Source organism: Cavia porcellus, unplaced genomic scaffold, assembly GCF_034190915.1.
Source record: "Cavia porcellus strain 051 isolate PalLab524CR breed Dunkin Hartley unplaced genomic scaffold, mCavPor4.1 scaffold_4, whole genome shotgun sequence".
Taxonomy (NCBI): Eukaryota; Metazoa; Chordata; class Mammalia; order Rodentia; family Caviidae; genus Cavia; species Cavia porcellus.
The window spans coordinates 67197434-67216491 of NW_026947487.1; the positions used below are offsets into that span (position 1 = coordinate 67197434).

Consider the following 19058-nt stretch of genomic DNA (forward strand, 5'->3'; position numbering starts at 1 on the left):
CCTCATTTAGGACTTAACATTCTGTTTTTCTTTGTTTTAGCAGTTAAAACAGCTAAAATCCTAGAAATGCTCCTTTAATGTTTAGGTATTCCATGCAAAATGCCTGTGCCCTAAGCTCAGTTCCTAACATGGAAATTGAAATCAAATAGGCTGGTAGTGGGGAGGGGGAGGCACTGCACTGAAGTCTTATACAACCCTTGGAAAGAAACTAAAAAGAAACAAAACTCTTTGCATCTATCTAGATTTCATCTCTCCAGAACTAAATCTCATCTCCCAGGGTGATTGTGTGAGGGTGATAATTAGGATTAGCTACAAGGTGGACCTCTGCCAACTTGATTTCATAATCAGCCTTCCTGTGCTTCCATTTCTTTCACGCCACTATCCCTGTTTCTAGCAGCTGAAAATAATGAGACATGAGCTGGAGAAACTAGTTAGCAGACTATATTAGAGACAGCTGTTCCCCCTCAGGAGGACCAATTGCAAATTCTGAGTGATCATTGGTGAGAAAGTGACAAGTGATTTTTAAACTCTCAGCAAATCAATTTTGCTAGCTGATTGTTAATAACATTCCCATAGGTAATGCTATTGGGAATGAAAAGCATTTTTTTAAAAAGTAAGTTTCCAATTTATCATCAGGGCAAAGAGTGATTCTTGGTGTAATTGATAAAAGGACTTCCAGCAAAATATCATTAAGTTTTGGGAGCTTTTTCAGTGGCACTGTACATTAGCACAGACCAGCTCAGTATTTCCTTAAGTGTGATAATTGTCTCATTTGCAGTATCCACCACTATTTTACATAGCACGTGGATGAAATGTTATAGAATGGTAATGCATTCATTTTAACAGTTTAGAAAAATGTGACTGTACATCAAGCCTATGGTTTCATAGGTGTTCTTTGTTAGGATGATGTTACAATGAAAAGTAGATTCAAAGAAAAATATTAAATAAGTATTACTCCAATAACAGTGCAGCTGCTAATGGATATGGAAGTAACATCAGAAGATGACACACCAACAACTCGGAGAAACCTGCTTTCAGTCTGTCTACCAAAGACCCTTGTGATTGCCAAAAGAGAGTGCCTTATCCCACTTCAGTTGGGCTAAGGAAATAGCTGAATTTAAATTCTTTGATTCGTTAAGATGACCTAATTTCATGAGCTCTTTTAGGAAGGCACACAAAAAACAGAAGTGCCTTGATCATGTTCAGGCAAGACACAAAAGAATCAATGTATTGTAAGTTTTATGGCAGTAGGTAAAGAAAATGGTTCAGAATTGTCTTTTCTTTTAACAGAAAAGGTCTTTCAGATGAAGGTTGCTTATATATATATATATATATATATATATATATATATATATGGAGAGAGAGAGAGACAGACAGACAGACAGAGACAGAAACTGCCCCTTATATAATACATACTTAACAAGAATCTCTATACTAGATTATGTTTGAAAAAAATGAATACTGCTATCCTAACTTTATGAGAGTTGCAAAATAATTTCAACAGCAAAACTTCACGTCTTAGGGTCTGTGGGGAACCACTCAGACTGTTTCAAAGCTCAGAGGCATCTAAAGACACTGAGAACATAACCCCACTTGTCTACTGTAGGTGCACAGTGGGATACAGTTATGTAACCATGACTTAGCAAAAGTAAACACTCATGTGCTAGTTACGGCACTATGTAAGAATGTAAATACGAGATATCAATCTGTATAAGAATTATACAATAAAGTCAGAGTTCTTGTACTCTCTCTGTTGTGCTCTTGTGCTCTGCTGTGTTCTATGCTACCTGCTGTTGTTGCTGATGTCTTGTACACATGTTCTTTTACCTTGGGACTTCACCCTAAAAAATCTCCCTGGGGACCCCCTAGCAGGTAGACAGTACCAAGAAATGGACTTGGAGAATGACACCTACCTTGCTCCCAATCGCCACATGGAACAGTATATTTCGGAAGGAGTGTCCATCACTGGCCTGGAAGACTATGACATCGGCTGTGCTATCAGAGCCATCATGAGCATAGAGGAGAAGGCCCCTGGCAAGTTCATCCAGCCGGAACTGAGAGATGGAGGCTGCAGGGGACCTAAGTGTTTGGAACAACTTGCCATGGTGTGGAGAATCAAGCACTTCCACCACCACATCTTGTGGGTTGTCATCATCCCGGATGTCAAGGATCTGGGTGGTGATGGTTCCCTGCTCTCCATGGCTAATGTGGAGATCCTCATTTCTCAGCACATATGGGGCCTGTAAGGTAGAAAGGAAAAGAGTAGGGAAAAATCACAAGGATCAACAAACTGATTGATCTTTCTGTGGCTTTTAAAAAAGCAAAGACTGCTCCAACAATGTGCTGACCTGTTTCAGGGTAACAGCAGCTGTCACAGGTATGACAGATCACTGTGACTCTGGTGCTTTAGGTTACCCCACACCTCTGGGTTCTAAAAGTTTCTCAAGCCACTTCAAGGCCACAGTCCTGCTAAGAGGCAAACAAGAGCTGCTGCTTCTAATTTCTCTGCTATCTTGTTTCACATTATGTCCCCTGCACTGTAAGTGATGTTGGCTTAGTGTCAGGAAATCCAGCATAAGCTGTAGCCAAGAAAGACAAACAAGAGCTATGGAATTTGGGGACTTGCATTTGGGAATTAAGTACTTCACCTGAGGCCACACTGCAGCATGCTCTTGTAAGACGCTGCTTCTGTATTAGAAATTCGTGTTATTTCTGTTTCCTGCCAGTAATTTTCTTCAAGTCCTCTCATCTAAATCCTGACAAAGCCACGACCCAACTCAGCACTAAGGCCTGACAAGATGATGGCCTGGGTAAGAAAACCAGCTGGTTAATCCTTGTAATACCAGCTGGGCGAGGTGGCTCAAGCCTGTAATCCCAGCACTCGGGAGGCTGAGGTGGGAGGATCATTGTGAGTCCGAGACCAGCCTGGGCTACAAAGTGAGCTCAAGACCAGCCTGAACTGCATAGTGAGACCTCATCTCAAAAAAGACCCCCTCCCCCAAAAAATCCTTGTAATACCACCCATACAGCAAATTTTGTGTTTTTTCTTGGCACCCCTAGGTTTCTCCCATTAACTTGAGCAAGCAGATAAAATATCCTTTAAAAAGATAAAAGTTAATGAACCCCAACAGAAGACAACACACACAACACAAGGCCAAAAGCCAAAGATTATTTTAGGATTTTTAAAAAAATACCATTGAAGTTGGATCATCTAGAACTTTCCCAACACATTTCCTTCTTTAACCCAAACACCTGTCTTTCAAAGTTACACAGACACTCTTCTGTCTACAAAAATTACAGTCTCCATTAAGGTCAAGTCCAACTATTGTATCATTATGATAACCACACAGTGGGAAATTAGATAGTAGCTCCTCAGAATTCCTGTGTGAAAATTCCACAGCTATGAGTCTGAACAAGGGAATGAAAAGCTCATATTCTGAAAGAGGAGAGAAAGGTCAACTGTGATATCAAGATCTATAAATGGAAAAGATGAAATTAACTTACATGAGAAAAATCTCAGGGAGGCTTAGGACTACTATATTGAAATATCACTAAAATTTAAATGAACCAAAGTAAGTTGCAATTCCTTTCTAAATTTCCACTTTTAAAAATAAAGTAAAAATTTATCATGTAATAGACATTCCTCACCTACTCATTTGACTATGGGAAAACAAACTCTGAATGATGGAAGTCACCATCTCAGATTAGAAAATAATTTGCCAATATTTACTCTCGGTATTTCAGTCCAAATGAAAAGATCAAAACAAACGTCTGAGTTTAAATAGTAAAGAACATATAAGCCCTTGAGTCCTCAGACTGTGTGGTCCTCTGGCACACATTTACAGAAATCATATGTGTTAAATTAAAACAAAATTTATACTTAGGATCAATTTCTAATCACTCCTAAATTCCAATTTAGCCCTATTGCAATACAATCACTGAGAAGGGTTGAGCTGAGTTATTAATACTATTTGGCAGGCATTTCTGGCTTAAGTCTATGTTGCTATCCATGGTCCATAGTCTTTTCATCTTTAGGACTGAAACTGTCAGCTAAGAACCACAATCTAATGTCTTTGCTTGAATTGTGACTAACACAGTATTAAGATCTGGACACTTAGGTGGTATTAGGTCCCTGAGATGATGTCCCATTCTCTTGCTGTTCACAATTCATGAAGATACATATACTGTATATCATGTCTGTTCCTTATGTACACTACAGCTGTTCGTTCCTTCCAGCCCAGTTCTCAGCACTTCTGTTCTGTATTCTGGACACATAAATGTAACTTGACAGAGAAGAGTGATGAGACGTGAGTGTACAGGGCCATTACACTGAGTTTTATTGCTTCTACCATGATTTCTCAGATCTGTTTAGCTGATGACCACACTGCCACATCGTTTAGGCAGACCCTTAATAACACCTTGTAACTACTACAAATTCCATGCCCTTGAGAGAGAAATATTCAAGTAAGACAAACCTACCTAAGAAAAAGGAAAATCCTAATAACTTGAGCAGCCTTAAGTTATTCTACAGGACTAATATCTCATTCAGTATGTGGCCAAGTAAAGCACCAAAAGGTAATGGTTTTGAGCACAGACTCTGAAACCAGGCCTACTAGGCACAAGTCTATTTATTTTTTTAAAAAATTTGTTTTTGCAATGGGGAATCAAACTCAGGACCTTGCACTTGCTAGGCAGGCACTTGTGCCACTGAACTATAACCCTACCATTGGGCACACATTTTGACTCTTTGCTATACACAGCACAAAAATTACCTAACCTTCTGGTGCTTTAGTTTCCTCACCTATGATTGGGGATAATAATATTTCATAAGACTGGTATGAAGATCAACTGAGTAACTTATGTGAAACACTGAGTACTATGAAGACCATGAGCAATTGTTATTGCTGACATTGCTATTATGCAAAAGCACTTAAAATTACACCAATGGCATTTCATGATAAAACTAAGACAAATTTAACTTAGCTCAGGTATTTTTCCTAAAACTGCAGTAAGCCTTGATTTTTTTCTTAACAATAAATAGGCATATAAAATTTTAATTGTTTGGCATTTTTATTACCTGTGTTGAAAATGCTTGTATGTTGATTAGCTGTGGTTCAGAGAAGAACTGCTGGTCACTAATCTTCAAGGAAAAGTAACCTTTCCTAAAGAAATCAGGCAGCAATAGGAAAATACAATCATTAAGTTAGTTTTAATGAAAGATGAGGATTAAAAATATTTTTAGAGTATATGTGTGTAAACATGTGAATTAAACCATTGTAGAGAAGTAATGTCTGCACCATACACAGAAATTACCAAAGATTAACACTGCAAGACACAGGTAAAAATACAGTTCTATGTTCTGGATGTCACTGTAACACAAAAATAATATAACTATTTTGCTTCTTTCTTCTCTAAACTGAATGTATGAACAGCTGAAAAATTAGTCATGAGGACAAGGTAGATTAGTAGTATTGTATAGGCTGATGTTTAAATTGAGGGATGAAATAGAATCTTTTAGTCTGACCAGCTCCCAATGATCATTCTTGCCAGCAAACCTTCCTGGCAACTCCTTCCCAGTTCTTGTGAATGGCCCCCAATACACATTTGTATTGGCTGTGTTACATGTCTCTATTTCTTTTCTCTGCATCACTGCACATATTTACTGTGGTCAAGACCAGGAAAGGATGGTTGATTCTTTCTAAATAGTTGGGCCTGAGCAGGAGTGAATCTCACCACGAAAGTCCAGGGCAACCAGAGACCACCATGCTGATGAGAACACAGACGGGTCTGTCTAGGAGGTGAATGAAGCCTCTGACCAATGGGAAGTAGGGATGAGAGAAGAATTGAGTCCTGCCTCCCATCTGGACTTGCCTGAGGGCAAAATTGCTCTTGATATCTTTGATATCTGGGCCACTGCAATGCTGTAATAACCCTTGCTATTTTGCTTGATCTAGTTCAAGTGCATTTCCACTATGTGTAACCAAAGATTCTACATTGATAATAAAATAAAGCTTATTCTTTGCTGTGGGTTGACTTCCTTAAACAGATTGTTGTTCATACAGCTTCAGAGAGTGCTAGAAGGGAAGAAGAGAGTTGCTCACCTTCAAAGCCAAGCCAAGGACAGAACTCAGTGCTGGCTTGTAAGATGTGTGGTTAATGCATTTTGGCAGTTTTGGAGTTCTGGTCTACTGCAGGAACCATTGTTTTAAAGGTTCTTTAAAAGGCATTCTTGGAACTAACAAATTATACTGAAAGAACATGGATGAATCTCAAAAGCATTATGGCAATTGCCAGAAACAAAAAATGCATACTGTGTGATTCTATTCAAGTGACATTTTAGAAAGGGCAAAACTATAGGGGTAAAAAAGTAGAACAGTAGATGCCAGTTATTAGGTGGAAAGTATTAACTATAAAAAGGAGATATTTAGTGGTGGTAGAACTGTTTTATATCCTGACTGTGGTGGTGGTAATGAAATGGTATATATTTGTTAACATTCATAGGAAAGTGTGCTTTAGATTAGGGAAATTTATTGAATACAAACTATAGCTCAATAAATGTCACTTTTTAGAAAAAGTGTTTTTTCCCCTAATCCATCCTCCTTTCTGCCCCATTTAAATTCTCCTCCTCCTCACTCTCACCTCAAAGTGTTAAGAGAATGGAAACACAAAATAAACAAAGAACGGGAAAAATGATTTTTGGTGACATGGAGGTCCCTCCAACAGTGCTTAGCATCTAAGCACTGGCAGCTTATCAGCATCTTCTGACTATATTCATTAGTTGTCTTTTATTCCACAGAACATTCTAACCCTAAAAGAATCTAATCCTAAAGAATATCTTAAAGAATCATGGTCAATGTTTTCATGAAAAAAAAAATTAGAAACTCATTGGCAGGTTGCCTTTTTTTTTTTACTATCATTCAGAAATGATGAATTTTATTTTTTCATGAGTTTTTAACCACTCTTATTTTACCATTTCTGTTATTTTTTGGTTTGGATTTTTAGATATTAAAATGTATTAAAGATACATAGATATTAAAGATAGATATTAAATGATATTAAATGTATTAAAATGTATGCCCAATAAAATAGAGTAATGGAAGAATTCTCTAAATTGCCATTCTATGTCCTGCTGAGGGATGGAAAGTCAAGGTTCTGCAAGGAAACAGGTGGTCTGTAAAGAAGTAAACAGACAAGCGGGTTAACATTAGTTGTCTATGGAGTTTTATGCTTTTCACAAGTGATTCAACTACTGGCAAAAAAACTGTGTAAGTGTGTGTGTGTGTGTGTGTGTGTGTGTGTGTGTGTGTGTATAAGCACATGCATGTGTGCAATGCAGATATATTATTTAAGAAATATACTTGCAGCAAAAGAAATGCAGTAAATGAAGCTGGAACTTGAAGAGTGACTGTACAACATAAAACAGAGCCTGGATTCCATCTCTGTCCCAGCACATGCTTCTCTATGTAGTGATCTTAGCCCCTACAGGATAGAAGCAGGCCCACTGTTCCTAGAATATTAGGGAGGCAGAAATCATTGTGGCTAACGGCCTTAGTTGTTGAATCTGAGGGTGTTGTTGGGTCAAACTCACAGCCTTACACTCACAGGTTGTGAGGTCATGGGAAAGATTATTCATACTCTGAAGTCCCCAGTTTTCTTATCTGAAGACTGAGAACACAATATACATACTTCTTGTGTTTATCACAAGGTCAGGTTCGAAGTCAGCATGCAAATGTTCTTACTATAGTAATATGATCTTCCCAGGATACTGGCATCAATCATTCTGAACCCAAATAGAAAAAAAGCATCATCTACTTTTCTCTCTTCCCAAAATAAGAACAAATAATAAAAGAAAACCTTCAAGTTCAGTGCTCAATAGAAAATATTCACTGTGCCTCTCTGTTACATGGGTTTCAATTCCTTGTTTACATATCATAGTTAGAGCGAATTATCTGCATTAATGAAGCAGAGCCCAGCGAAGGAGAATCCAAGAGGCTAATCTTTGAGGTGCATTCCCAGACTTATGTTTAGTAGATTTACTCTGTTAATTATCAGGCCATATTTGCTTGGGTTTGTGTTGACATTCAATTGGATTGCTGAAGCATGGGGGGAGGGGTGGGAAGTCTGCTGGAAGTGTGTGAAGCATCAGAGAAAAACAGGATCAGGTTTAGGAATTAACCACAATTAATCTCATACTGTGGATAATAAAAAGGTAACTGTGACTTGAAGTTTTCTTTCACTTCTGCGATTCTAGAGGCCACAGGACAGCTTGAAAAGCATGTGCCCCCTTCTTCGTCTGCTCCCCACTTCCTGTATATTATCCTCCTGTGGAGGAGCAGCCTTGGCATTTGGCTATGTAACTAATTTTGTTTTTGTTAGGCCAAAAAACTGGGTAATTATACTAGGAATTTTCCTGTCACATCAAAGAATTACTCATAATTACGTGATAAAATAAAAATACTTCAAACAGAAGCACACTTTCTGGGCAATTACAGGGGAATGATGACAGGCAGCTGAAAGCATTTGTGGAGTATCGATATTCCCCAGATGAGAAGGAGGCTGGGCAGGGGGACAATGAGAAAGAAGGAGGGAAACAATTGTGCTGCCTCACCTGAGTTTTTCCTTGCTGTGCACAAAGCGTACTTTCTTCTGGCTCACGTCTTTCCAGCTAAAATGGCCAGCCTTGTCCAGCTGAGCCTCCTTCCCATTTCTTGAGAGCACCAGCCGCCCATTGGTGGGAGTACTCACAACATGGAACAGGAGATCTTCCACAGTGCCGTCCTGGGGTTGGATGTTCAGCAGAGAAAAGTCCAGTGGCTTCATTGAGCCAATAGCAAGGGTCAAAGACCCATTCACGTGAAGACTGGGAGTGTGTGTTTTGCCTAGGAAACATAAATTCAAAGGTCAGACTTCACTGATTAGGTCTTATGTATTTGAAAGAAATAAGCGTGTGTTAATTCACAGCTTTACTGAGGTGCTTCTGGGTTATTATGCAGCACACACATCTTTCTGTTCTAGTGATCATCACCCTGGATGCAGATTAGAAGAAAATACAGGAATACACTGGTGTGATTTGGGAAACTGAACAACACTTACTTAGTTAGGATGCAAATAGTCCAAGTGACCAAAAAATTCAGTAAGTTAGCCATCACCTAAATTGAAAACTCATGGGTTTCAAAAGACACAAAGTGAAAAGATAATCTACAGAGCAGGAAAAAGTGTTTGCCAACCAGCTACCTGAAAAAAGATTTTTATCTAAAATATATAAAGAGCTCCTATAACTCAAAATAAGACACCACAACTTTTAAAGTGGTCAAGATGTTGACTAGGCATTTCTCCAAAAAGCATATACAAAAAGCCAATGAGCACATGAACATTAGTCCTCAGTGAAATACAGATCAAAATCATAATTAGAGATAACACCACTTACACTAGGAAAGACAAGAAAGTGTTGGTAAGGATGCAGAGCAAGTTGAATCCTCATGCATTGTTGATGGGAATGTAAAGTGGTGCAGTCACTTAGAAATATAGTTGGGCACTTCCTCAGTGAAACACTGTATAGGTACCACATGACACAGCAATTCTCCTGCTAGGTATATACACTGGGGAACTAAAAATCTATGCTCACACAAAACTTCTATATAGCATGTGAGAGCAGCCAAAAAGCAGAAACAATGCAAATACATTATCCATCAACTGACAAGTAGAAAAACAAGGGATGGGAAATGGTTCAGTGGTGGAGCTCTGGCCTAGCATGTACAAGGTCCCGAGTTCAATCTTCAGCACCACAACAAAAGAAAAGAGAAAAACAAAAAAGAAAAGACTGAAAGGTGAATAGATAAAATAGGTAAAACATGGTACACCCATACAATGCAATAATACTCATCTATAGGAAGAAAAGGAGAGAAGCACTAATGTGAGCTAAAACATGGAAGAACCTTGAGAGTATCATGGTAAGTGTATGTGCTGCTGAACCAAGCACGTCATGCTAAGCAAAAGAAGCCAAACACAAGAGGTTACATATTGTGATATCATTTATGTAAAATGTCTGGAATAGGCAAATCTACAAAGACAGAAAGTAGATGAGCCGGTGCCAGGGGCTAGCATGAGGGGAAAATGAGCACAAGTTATTAGTGGTGATGTGGTTTTTTTGAGGGGGTGATAAAAAGGTTCAGGAACTAGATAGTTGATAAAGATTCAACTAAAGATGCAACTGAGTTACATGCTTTGAAGGTTGGACTTTACAGTATGTGATTTATGCCTTAATAATAGTAATAATAATACATTACATAGGAAATTTTAAAACAATACTGACAAAATTTCTCATGTCATTGATAAATAATACTAACACTTGGACTCTACTGCTAGAGTGTCATTTACATGTTCTAGAATGGGCATCATTAATTTTACAAACCTGCCAGGTAATCTAATAGGCTGGCAGGTGTGAGATCCTAGTCTTATCTTGATACTCTTATCACATCAGATTCACTGAGATCAGGAAAAGAGGCAGGTGTCTGATATCATTTCCTAGAAGAGCATCAGTTAATCTGCAATGAAGTTGGACCCTGGGCAGATCATATTCAGGATTCATGTCAAATATATACACTTTGTTTTTAAAATTTTACAATCTCCATGACTGAATGATGACTGAATTAGGATTTCCTACCATGATGTAGGACAATCTCCTGTGAAAGTTTTTTAACTAATGGGCTCTTTTACAACATGTACGAAAGGACAGTTGAGGAATTCATTCATTTCGTGGGGACAACTTCTACCGTAAGTTTATTCTAATAAAATTGGAATTCATTTTCATAAGTTGATCTGTATTATACCACACAAGTAGTAAGCTGACTCGCATTTGGAGTTTCCAAAAAGATTTCAATAATACAAGTCAAAAATACATTGCTTCCCCTTGGAAAAATCTTAATACCTTTAAAGGCCAGAAATAAAAATAAGTGGTTGATTGTGGATGTTACAAAATTTCCTATGTCATGGATGAACACCACTAAAATAGGTACACTGAGCCAGGATAAAACTTCCAGGCTGTAGCTACCTATAAAACTTTTGACATTCAAAACTAGGACTGAATTCACTTCTCTATATTGTTTAAGGGAATGTGTCCATTGTTATGTTGGAAGAGACTAGCTCCTTTCCTCTAATATACTACACCTTATTTAGAACAGCAAACAGCATGTCTTTAAATCTATCTACCTAGTCTCCTCACACTGGTCATTGCTTATAATTGGTCTTCATTGCATGCAAAAAAAAAAAAAAAAAGATGTACCATTGTACCTTTGGATAAGTACAGCTACAAGTTTATAGGAAAACTAAATACATTACACATGTAAATATATAGCAGGTAATGTTCTATAACACGGCTGCAGTCCAGGCACAAAGCTAAATCTGTGCCAAATTTTTTATCTGATATTTGTAAATTTGCAAAACACAGATCACTTCTTTTTTTCATTCCAAACACCACACAAGTTGATTTTTCTGAACTTCTCATGTTCTGTAATCAGCCCCTTATTCCTTAGTAGCACCACAGGCTTTCTAAGGATAAATTCTGCATTTTATATCATAATTCTATACATAAACCCAGCCACCACACAGACAGATTATTGGTGCATTAACCAGACACTCAAGGAGAAGTTCTTACCAGCACATGTTTCATTAGAGGAATGAGCAGAGAAGCCAAGAACACAGCGGGCAACACAGAGGCCATTCCTCAGAAAGAACCCTTGGTCACAAAGGTGACACCAGTCTCTGGAGCTGCACTGCAAGCACCCCTGAGGGCAGACTGTCAAAGAAAGAACACAATAAATAAGCCACATCAAGGCAGACACTCAGCCAGGACCAACAAAGAAACAAAGGAATTGCAACCTAGGAGTCACAGTGCAAACAGCAAAGGACCCCTCACTGGCAACATGAGAGAATCCTAACAGCTTCCCTGTGGAGATTCATAGGAAATGATTTACTCTCAGAAGGTATCAGAACAGAGAGACTACTCCCAGTATATACAATGTGATCTAAATAATATAGCACATGGATGAACACTGCCATGGTAAGAGGTCATTTAGTGTAACTAAGGCTTAACCTCATTTTGTATACCATTCTTTCTTTACCACTTATCATCTAAGACTTAAGTAAGTTCCTTTAATAATCAATTAAAATTCTATTTCCTTGAAAAGGAGGCTAGCAAAATACCTCACGCAAGTACCAGTTGGGAGGATTGCACACGTTACAGTGTGAAAGGACTAGAATAGTGCCGGCCACTACTCTAAAAGGCTCAATTGTTTTATTACTACCACGCTCATACTTACTGTTATTGTTGTTAGTGGTACTTTTTTAAATGCATGAAGAGAGCTATTTGAACACACACAGCATTATTTCCTGGGGTCAAGCTAATAGACTCAGTGCTTACTATTTAAATTTGCTGCTTCCTCAGTTGGATTTTGTTATAAAAAGGCTGTACATATATAAGGTATTGGATTAAAATCAGAAAACATGGGTTTAATATCTGATTAGATGTTACTTTAATAACTTTAGGTCACTCTTTCTTTTCCACGTGTAAAACAGGACTCATAATATTTTCCATGTCTTACCAAGTCATTGAAAATGCTAAATGAGATAATGGAAACAAAGAACTTGGTGAAAGGGAGACATGTACGCTTGGGTAATAGCGTTGTTATTAAATTTTTTTCAAGAGACACCAAGTTTTTACAGAAATGATGGGAACAAATGATAAATTTTCTTGATGATCCAAGGGGATTAAGACTGGGTGTTAGTTTTATTTTAATAATAAAAGCTTTAGTGTATCTCACTACATTATTCCAAATCCTATTCTTTGAAAATACAATGCCAGCATCAGGGTCACGAGTAATTTAGTCTACACACTGAAAATTCTATATCTATATCAACATGGCTGACCTACTCTTAATAGATACCTCACTGTGGTTCAATGCAACTTTATATCCCATAAAACATTGGCTTTGTTTCCATAAAGACCTAGAGGGACAATATTGATCTGTGTAAGAGAATTATTGGGCTGCACTCCTATATTCTGTTTAACCAGAATTTGGCAGGCGTACATGGGAAGCCATCAATTACTTCAGCTAAGTTCCATGAATTTTCATTCTGCATCTAACTCCGATGTCCTTCATTACCTACAACGCACTGCCCACAGCTTACTTGCCACCCTAACCTCTTCCCGGAGTACTCAGTAAAGACATGAGTTACCTGTGCATTTGTGCTTTGCATGATCTGGAAAATACCCCTTCCCGCATTCCTGTACACACTGGGCTCCTAAGAGGAGAAATGGCTCTTCACAGTGGGTGCACTGGTGGAGATCTTGGCACTGGAGACAGTGGTTGTCACAGCCTGAAAGACAAAAAGTTAACAGGAATCTTTTGTTTTCCATGGGGCTCTGGTCCACTGGGGGAAAGTAGCATTAGGTATCAAGCAGCAGTACAATCTAGTCTACTGAAGAACCGCCCCATGAGAAATGAAGGAGCCAGGTTCTGCTTGTGCCACTTCACTTACCACTTAGGAGACTTGGGATTTGTCCCCCAATCCCTATGACCTCTACGTTCTCCCCCTACAGACAGGAGTAAAAATGCTGTACCACCTATCTCCTTGAGTAAAGATCCAGTTAAGTACTGGAAAATGCTAGATAAACTCTAAAGTAACTGACAGATATGAGTGATGAATGTTATTATTAACTAGTTCTTGGCTCTCAATACCATTTTGCTGAATTGTTGATCTTTCTTGCCTTATCCAGTCAATTATCAGTCTCTCAGGAATGCTACTAGGAATGCTCTCTGTGCACTTTTGGTAAAAAGTGCAGGATCTGAGGATTTTGTGGTTTTAAACTGAGACTTCAAAAGATACTGGGGAGAGAAAGGTGAGGCATAGGGCAGGCATAGGGTTTAGGGAGGCAGGTGGTAGAATAGCATGGTCTTTCTGGAGCTCTAACACCCAAGTACACAGACCTTTCCATCTGGAGGACAGGACTGTTCAAATTAAAAAAAAAATCCCAAAGTAATAACCTACACAAACCTGTACATGTGGCCATTTAGCTTCAGGATTCACACAGTGGCATCAAATTTTAGCATATCATATAAGGGCATGGGAGAGGGAACAGGGAAAATTCATGGCAACATAGAGAGCTCTTAGGAAAGAAACAAGAAATGGGTGAAAAACAGAAGGGAAACTTGTCAAGGGTCCCTCTCAGAAATTAAGGAGGCCATGACAGTGGTGTCACAGAATTGGGACTCCGAACACTTACTCTTGCAGACACCCAAGTCACGGTAGAAAGCTGGTGAGCACTGCTCTTGGCAGGCGCCATCCTGGAGAACATAGCCATCCATGCACTGCAGGCAGTCTGTTCTCAGGGGCCCACTGCACTCACTGCAGCTCCAATCACACTCTGCAAAGGAAGCCTGTGTTAGATCAGCTCGCCTTCCAACCACCCTCAGGCCCCACAGCCTATTTAGGAGACTGCTGTCTGCAGCTGCAGGTGGTAATGTGAGTACAACATAAGTGATGTCAGATAACTGAGCTATAATGAGGCCTCTGCCTGAAGTGACCTGGATGCTTCTCTGACGTTGTGTTTCCTCATTATGCGAGACTCAGGCATGGACAAGGTGCACTCCATGTTTCCACAGTCTTTGTCTGTCAGCAGGACTGTCCCACAGCCAGATTAACCTGGTTTCGTCTCACAGGCTCTCGGGTCTTTATCTTATGTGCCATCCCAAATCTTCACACGAAGCCTGCCATAGGGAGTGACCAATACACCACATTATCTAATCCCAACTTTCTCCAAATGCTCAGGGCTCAACTGGTAAAGAGATGGCTGAGATCTGCTGCCACTGTTGACTTTCTACCTCTCAAAACTCAAGCATTCACAACACAACACAAAGAATCAGTGATGGTAGACTTCAACGCAGCATAAAGCTACTGTCTAAAGATCTTAGGGAAACAATGGAGGACCCATTTAGGGCTGTGGAATTGACCGGTGTGTGTACATGATCATTTGCTCAACATCCATGGAAAACACATCACTGTCCAGGGATGATATGAATGTAGGAGGTGCAGACCCTGCCTTCAAGGGGCTCATGTTCCAGCAGGGGCTATATCCTTGGGTGAACCAGACAATGTAGCAAGACTGTTAGAAATACAGAGGATCATGCATGACATCAGAGGCAGAGTCTCAAGGGGCTGGGACACAGAAAAACATGTTGCTGCTGCTTTTGTTTTTGGTACTGTAGTTATTACACACACTATTGTTGCTGTTGGCTCTAACGTTCCAGGAAATTCTGAAGCAACTACAAAACCAATGTTCTAGCTGGCAAGGAAGTCCTCTAGGCATGGAAGATGCAACATAGAGGATGGTTAAGGGCATAGACTTTGGGCTGTGGATTTAGCTGAGCAGCATAAGTGCCTGCCTGGCAAGCGGAAGGTTGTAAGTTTGATCTTTGGTACAAAAAAAGATGATAAGGACATAGACTTTGAAGTCAGGAAAGTTGTTTGTTAAGTCATGGCACTGCTATTTTTTATCTGCAACATCTCATACATCTTTGGTAAATGTCTGAAGCCTCTATAAAACGGAGACATAGTTCTCATTTCATAAAGTCATTGAGAAAATTAAGTAAAATTACGAAGGTAAAGAATTTAACACAGGAGCTGTGCATGTAGCTCAGGAGTATAACAGGAGCTTGTTATGTGCATGGCCTTGGATTCCCTCACACTAAATAAATAGTAAATAAATAATTTATAATGATTTGATTAGTTCTATAATATGCAATAAGTATAGAAAGTGGGTGAAGTTAGGGACAACTATTTGTAAGAAGCTAGAGACAGTTAGATAAGGTAGATCTCCAGTGGACTTGCTTTGAAATCTGTATTTCTTTAAATTGTCTTTTTATTTTTTTTTTAAATGTTCTGTTCTGTTTTGATATGGTTAACCTTATCCTCTTAGAGATGCAAAACAAATAGGTGGGACTGATAATCATATTACAGAGCTTTTGTTCGGCCATAGAGCAGAATGGTTTGTAGGGTCATTTTTTTTTGAATGTCATTCTATATACTTTAATTCTATAACCTGAACAGCCATTTCGAAGATGACAATTTGTAACTTATCAACTGGCAATTTCTTACCTTTTGTTTGTCTGTAATTTAGAATTATTTCTACCCTTTTTTTCTTAATTTCCATGTATTTTTTTTCGTTTCCTTTTCTTTAAATAAAAATAAATAAATAAATAAATAAATAAATAAATAAATAATTTAGTACAGTGCCTGGCATACAGCAATAGCTTGGTTATTGTCTGCTGTTGAACTGTTTTTCTTACAGTTCTTACCTCCACTCATGGCTGCTTGAACCATCTTTTCCCTCCTTCCTAAGGAGCTGGGGAAAATCACATTATTCACCTTGTCTCTTCCTTGATGCAGTATTTCCATGTCCCAAGGAGCAGGTAAGTGCACAAGACAGTACATGTGCTCCCAAGAAGATTTATAAAGTTAATCTCACTTGTTTATTTGGCTGACTCAGTCCAAGGGGAAAAGGACTAAGCATAGCCTTGAAACCTGCCAGCATGGTAACAAAATCATTTACAACAGGGAGGATTTGTGCTAATCTTGTTTTTCACCGCAAACTGACAGCCCCTGGTTAGAAGGAGAACAGCAGAAAGGTTTCTGTGGAGTCAGTGCAGCAGACCACCTAAGTTGACAACCAAGTAGAATTTCTTGGAATGGAAAATGTGCGATTTTGCAGGGACTCAAAGAAAGCATCCCCAGTTCTGTTGGCACAAGTTTGACCTCTGTATCTGTGCTCCAGCTTCCCCACCAGAGCCAGAGGCAGAGAGGGAAACGTGGACAGAGGCCAAGATGAGGGGGGACAGGGAACACAATCAAGTTAAACTTGTTTTTAGCTCTGTATTTTCTCCTTACTGAACATTATCATTCAAAGAGCAAAAATGCCAGGAATTTCAGCTATTAGAACACAAAGAAAAAGGCACTTGGTTTTTTATATTACCTCCCTGTAAATTCCTTGTTGATGAAGATACTGTCTTCACTCATTTGCATTTGTCAAGCAGAGATGAACAAATCAGACACAACTCTCGACCTGCTTAAGCTTAGAGTTTAGCAAGCTAGAGGTGTAAATGTAAACACCTCAAGGCCTAGGAAGATAATGTAAATTTTTGAAATAAGCCTGCTGAGATAGAACAGGCACTGATAGGGACTTTGGTGAAGAGACCACACTCCATCCAGTGGGGAGGAGAGCTACACAGTACCTGTCCTTGAACAGTGGTAAGTAAGGCAAAGCCAGTATTACCAGGTCTTCTGATTTTTTTCCCAAAAGAAGTTAAAAAAAAAAGCACCAATTTTTCTATGCAAAGTCTTTTGATTTATAAAAGGCAAATATTTACATATTTTAAAGCATCAGAACATTAGGTAGGCCAAACACAATGTGTCTATGAACGAAATACATGCTGACGGTTTCCAGTTTGCCATCTCCAGTCCAGTTACCAATGCCTGGCACAGCAGCTAACACATAGTAGGTGCTCAAAAATGTGCTTCATAAGCAAATACGTAAGTGAATAAATAAATACATAATTCTTGCTATCATCAGAGAAAGTCAACACATTTGATGAGGGCATTTTCCCACTGTGCGCATCTGGGCACCCTGGTAAATGGGGTATCAGTGAATAAAAGAATCCATACACAAGTCAAGAAGAGCTTTACCTCTGCACGTGTTGGTGGAGACGTTGAGATAATACTGTGGGGCACAGTTCTCATACTGGCACTCCCCAAAAAGCAGCACCTTGTGTGGATCTCGGCAGGAGGTGCAGCTGGCATGTGAAACACAGCTCCGACAACGTGGGTTGCATGCTACACAGATAACAGAAAATGACCCGATGATTACAATCGCAAATGCAGAAACTTTGATGAAATCCAGGCAGATGCCACATGAGAACAAAGCCCTGCTCCAACCTGCTCTCTGATTATGACTTGTGATCTCCTCTGTGAGCAGCAGATTCAGAAAATACTAGTTTTTATTTTCCAAAATAAAAGAGGATAATCTCATTTTGCTATAAATAAATTATAAACCCATGGTTGGAAATCTGTGATTCAGCAACTGAATTTGTACTTAACCAAAGACCTCTGGAATTAAAGTCCAGAGTTTTATTTGAACCTTACTTCTTACAGAAACAAACCCTGTACGATGGAGATTTAGATGTGTGTATGTGTGTGTGTGTGTGTGTGTGTGTGTGTGTGTGTGATGCCAACATTAAAATTAAATACCAACTTTATCACGGAGTTGATGGAACCCCATAATTTAAGTTACAAATGACTTGGTTTATTAGTTTGCTCAATTGTATCTCTTAGTAGCTAGTCATGTAATTAATGAGCCCCTACTTTGATGGTGCCACTGTCTTCTCTGACAACTGGGATTGCTCAGGTGTTCATGCTAGAAACCTTGACATCTATCTTGGTATTTCTCTTTCTATCACATCTAATCCAGTCACTCACTCGGTCGTATTTATTCAAACTCTCGAACATAACATTTTAAACTGTGTGCTTTTCTCCATATCTATAAAAACCAATACACCCAAGCCTTCATCATCCTTGCAGGATTCCAGTCACAGCCTCCTGATTGCTTTCCCTGTACACAGGCTGAGCCCTCGCAATCTACTTTCCATGCATCCACCAGAGCAGCTTATTCATATCACTTGAGTCACAGAATATGCATTCCCTACAAACTCAGTGTCTTTCTTTAATCCTGGAAACTTTCCAACCATCATTTCTACAAATACAGTCGCTCTGTATTTTCTTCATTTTCTCCACCTAGAAATCCTACCACGTTTGTATCCTCTTAATATAAACTTCAAGTCTCTTTAACTATTACTCTTCATTCTGTCCTTTCAGGGAGCCTTTCTGGAGTCTCCACTCTGGAAACAAGTCTCTGAGGTAAATGCTCATATTAGTACCTTAGACATTTCTTTCCTGCCATGTGTAACGATTTTCACTTAAGTGATTATTTGTTTAACATCTGTATCCCTTAA

General features: G+C 39.0%; 1 protein-coding gene across 2 annotated transcripts in view; it reads right to left on the reverse strand.

Moving 5' to 3' along the window:
- Fras1 (Fraser extracellular matrix complex subunit 1) overlaps positions 1-19058 on the reverse strand; it is a 404303-nt gene that overhangs the window by 133687 nt on the left and 251558 nt on the right. For both annotated transcript variants that reach the window (XM_063247218.1, XM_063247217.1), the window contains 7 exons: positions 17737-17883; positions 14282-14422; positions 13234-13374; positions 11654-11794; positions 8609-8879; positions 5078-5162; positions 1914-2240 (listed from right to left, as the gene is read on the reverse strand). In XM_063247218.1, coding sequence (XP_063103288.1) covers positions 1914-2240; positions 5078-5162; positions 8609-8879; positions 11654-11794; positions 13234-13374; positions 14282-14422; positions 17737-17883 — 1253 coding nt within the window. The remainder of the gene's footprint in view (positions 1-1913; positions 2241-5077; positions 5163-8608; positions 8880-11653; positions 11795-13233; positions 13375-14281; positions 14423-17736; positions 17884-19058) is intronic.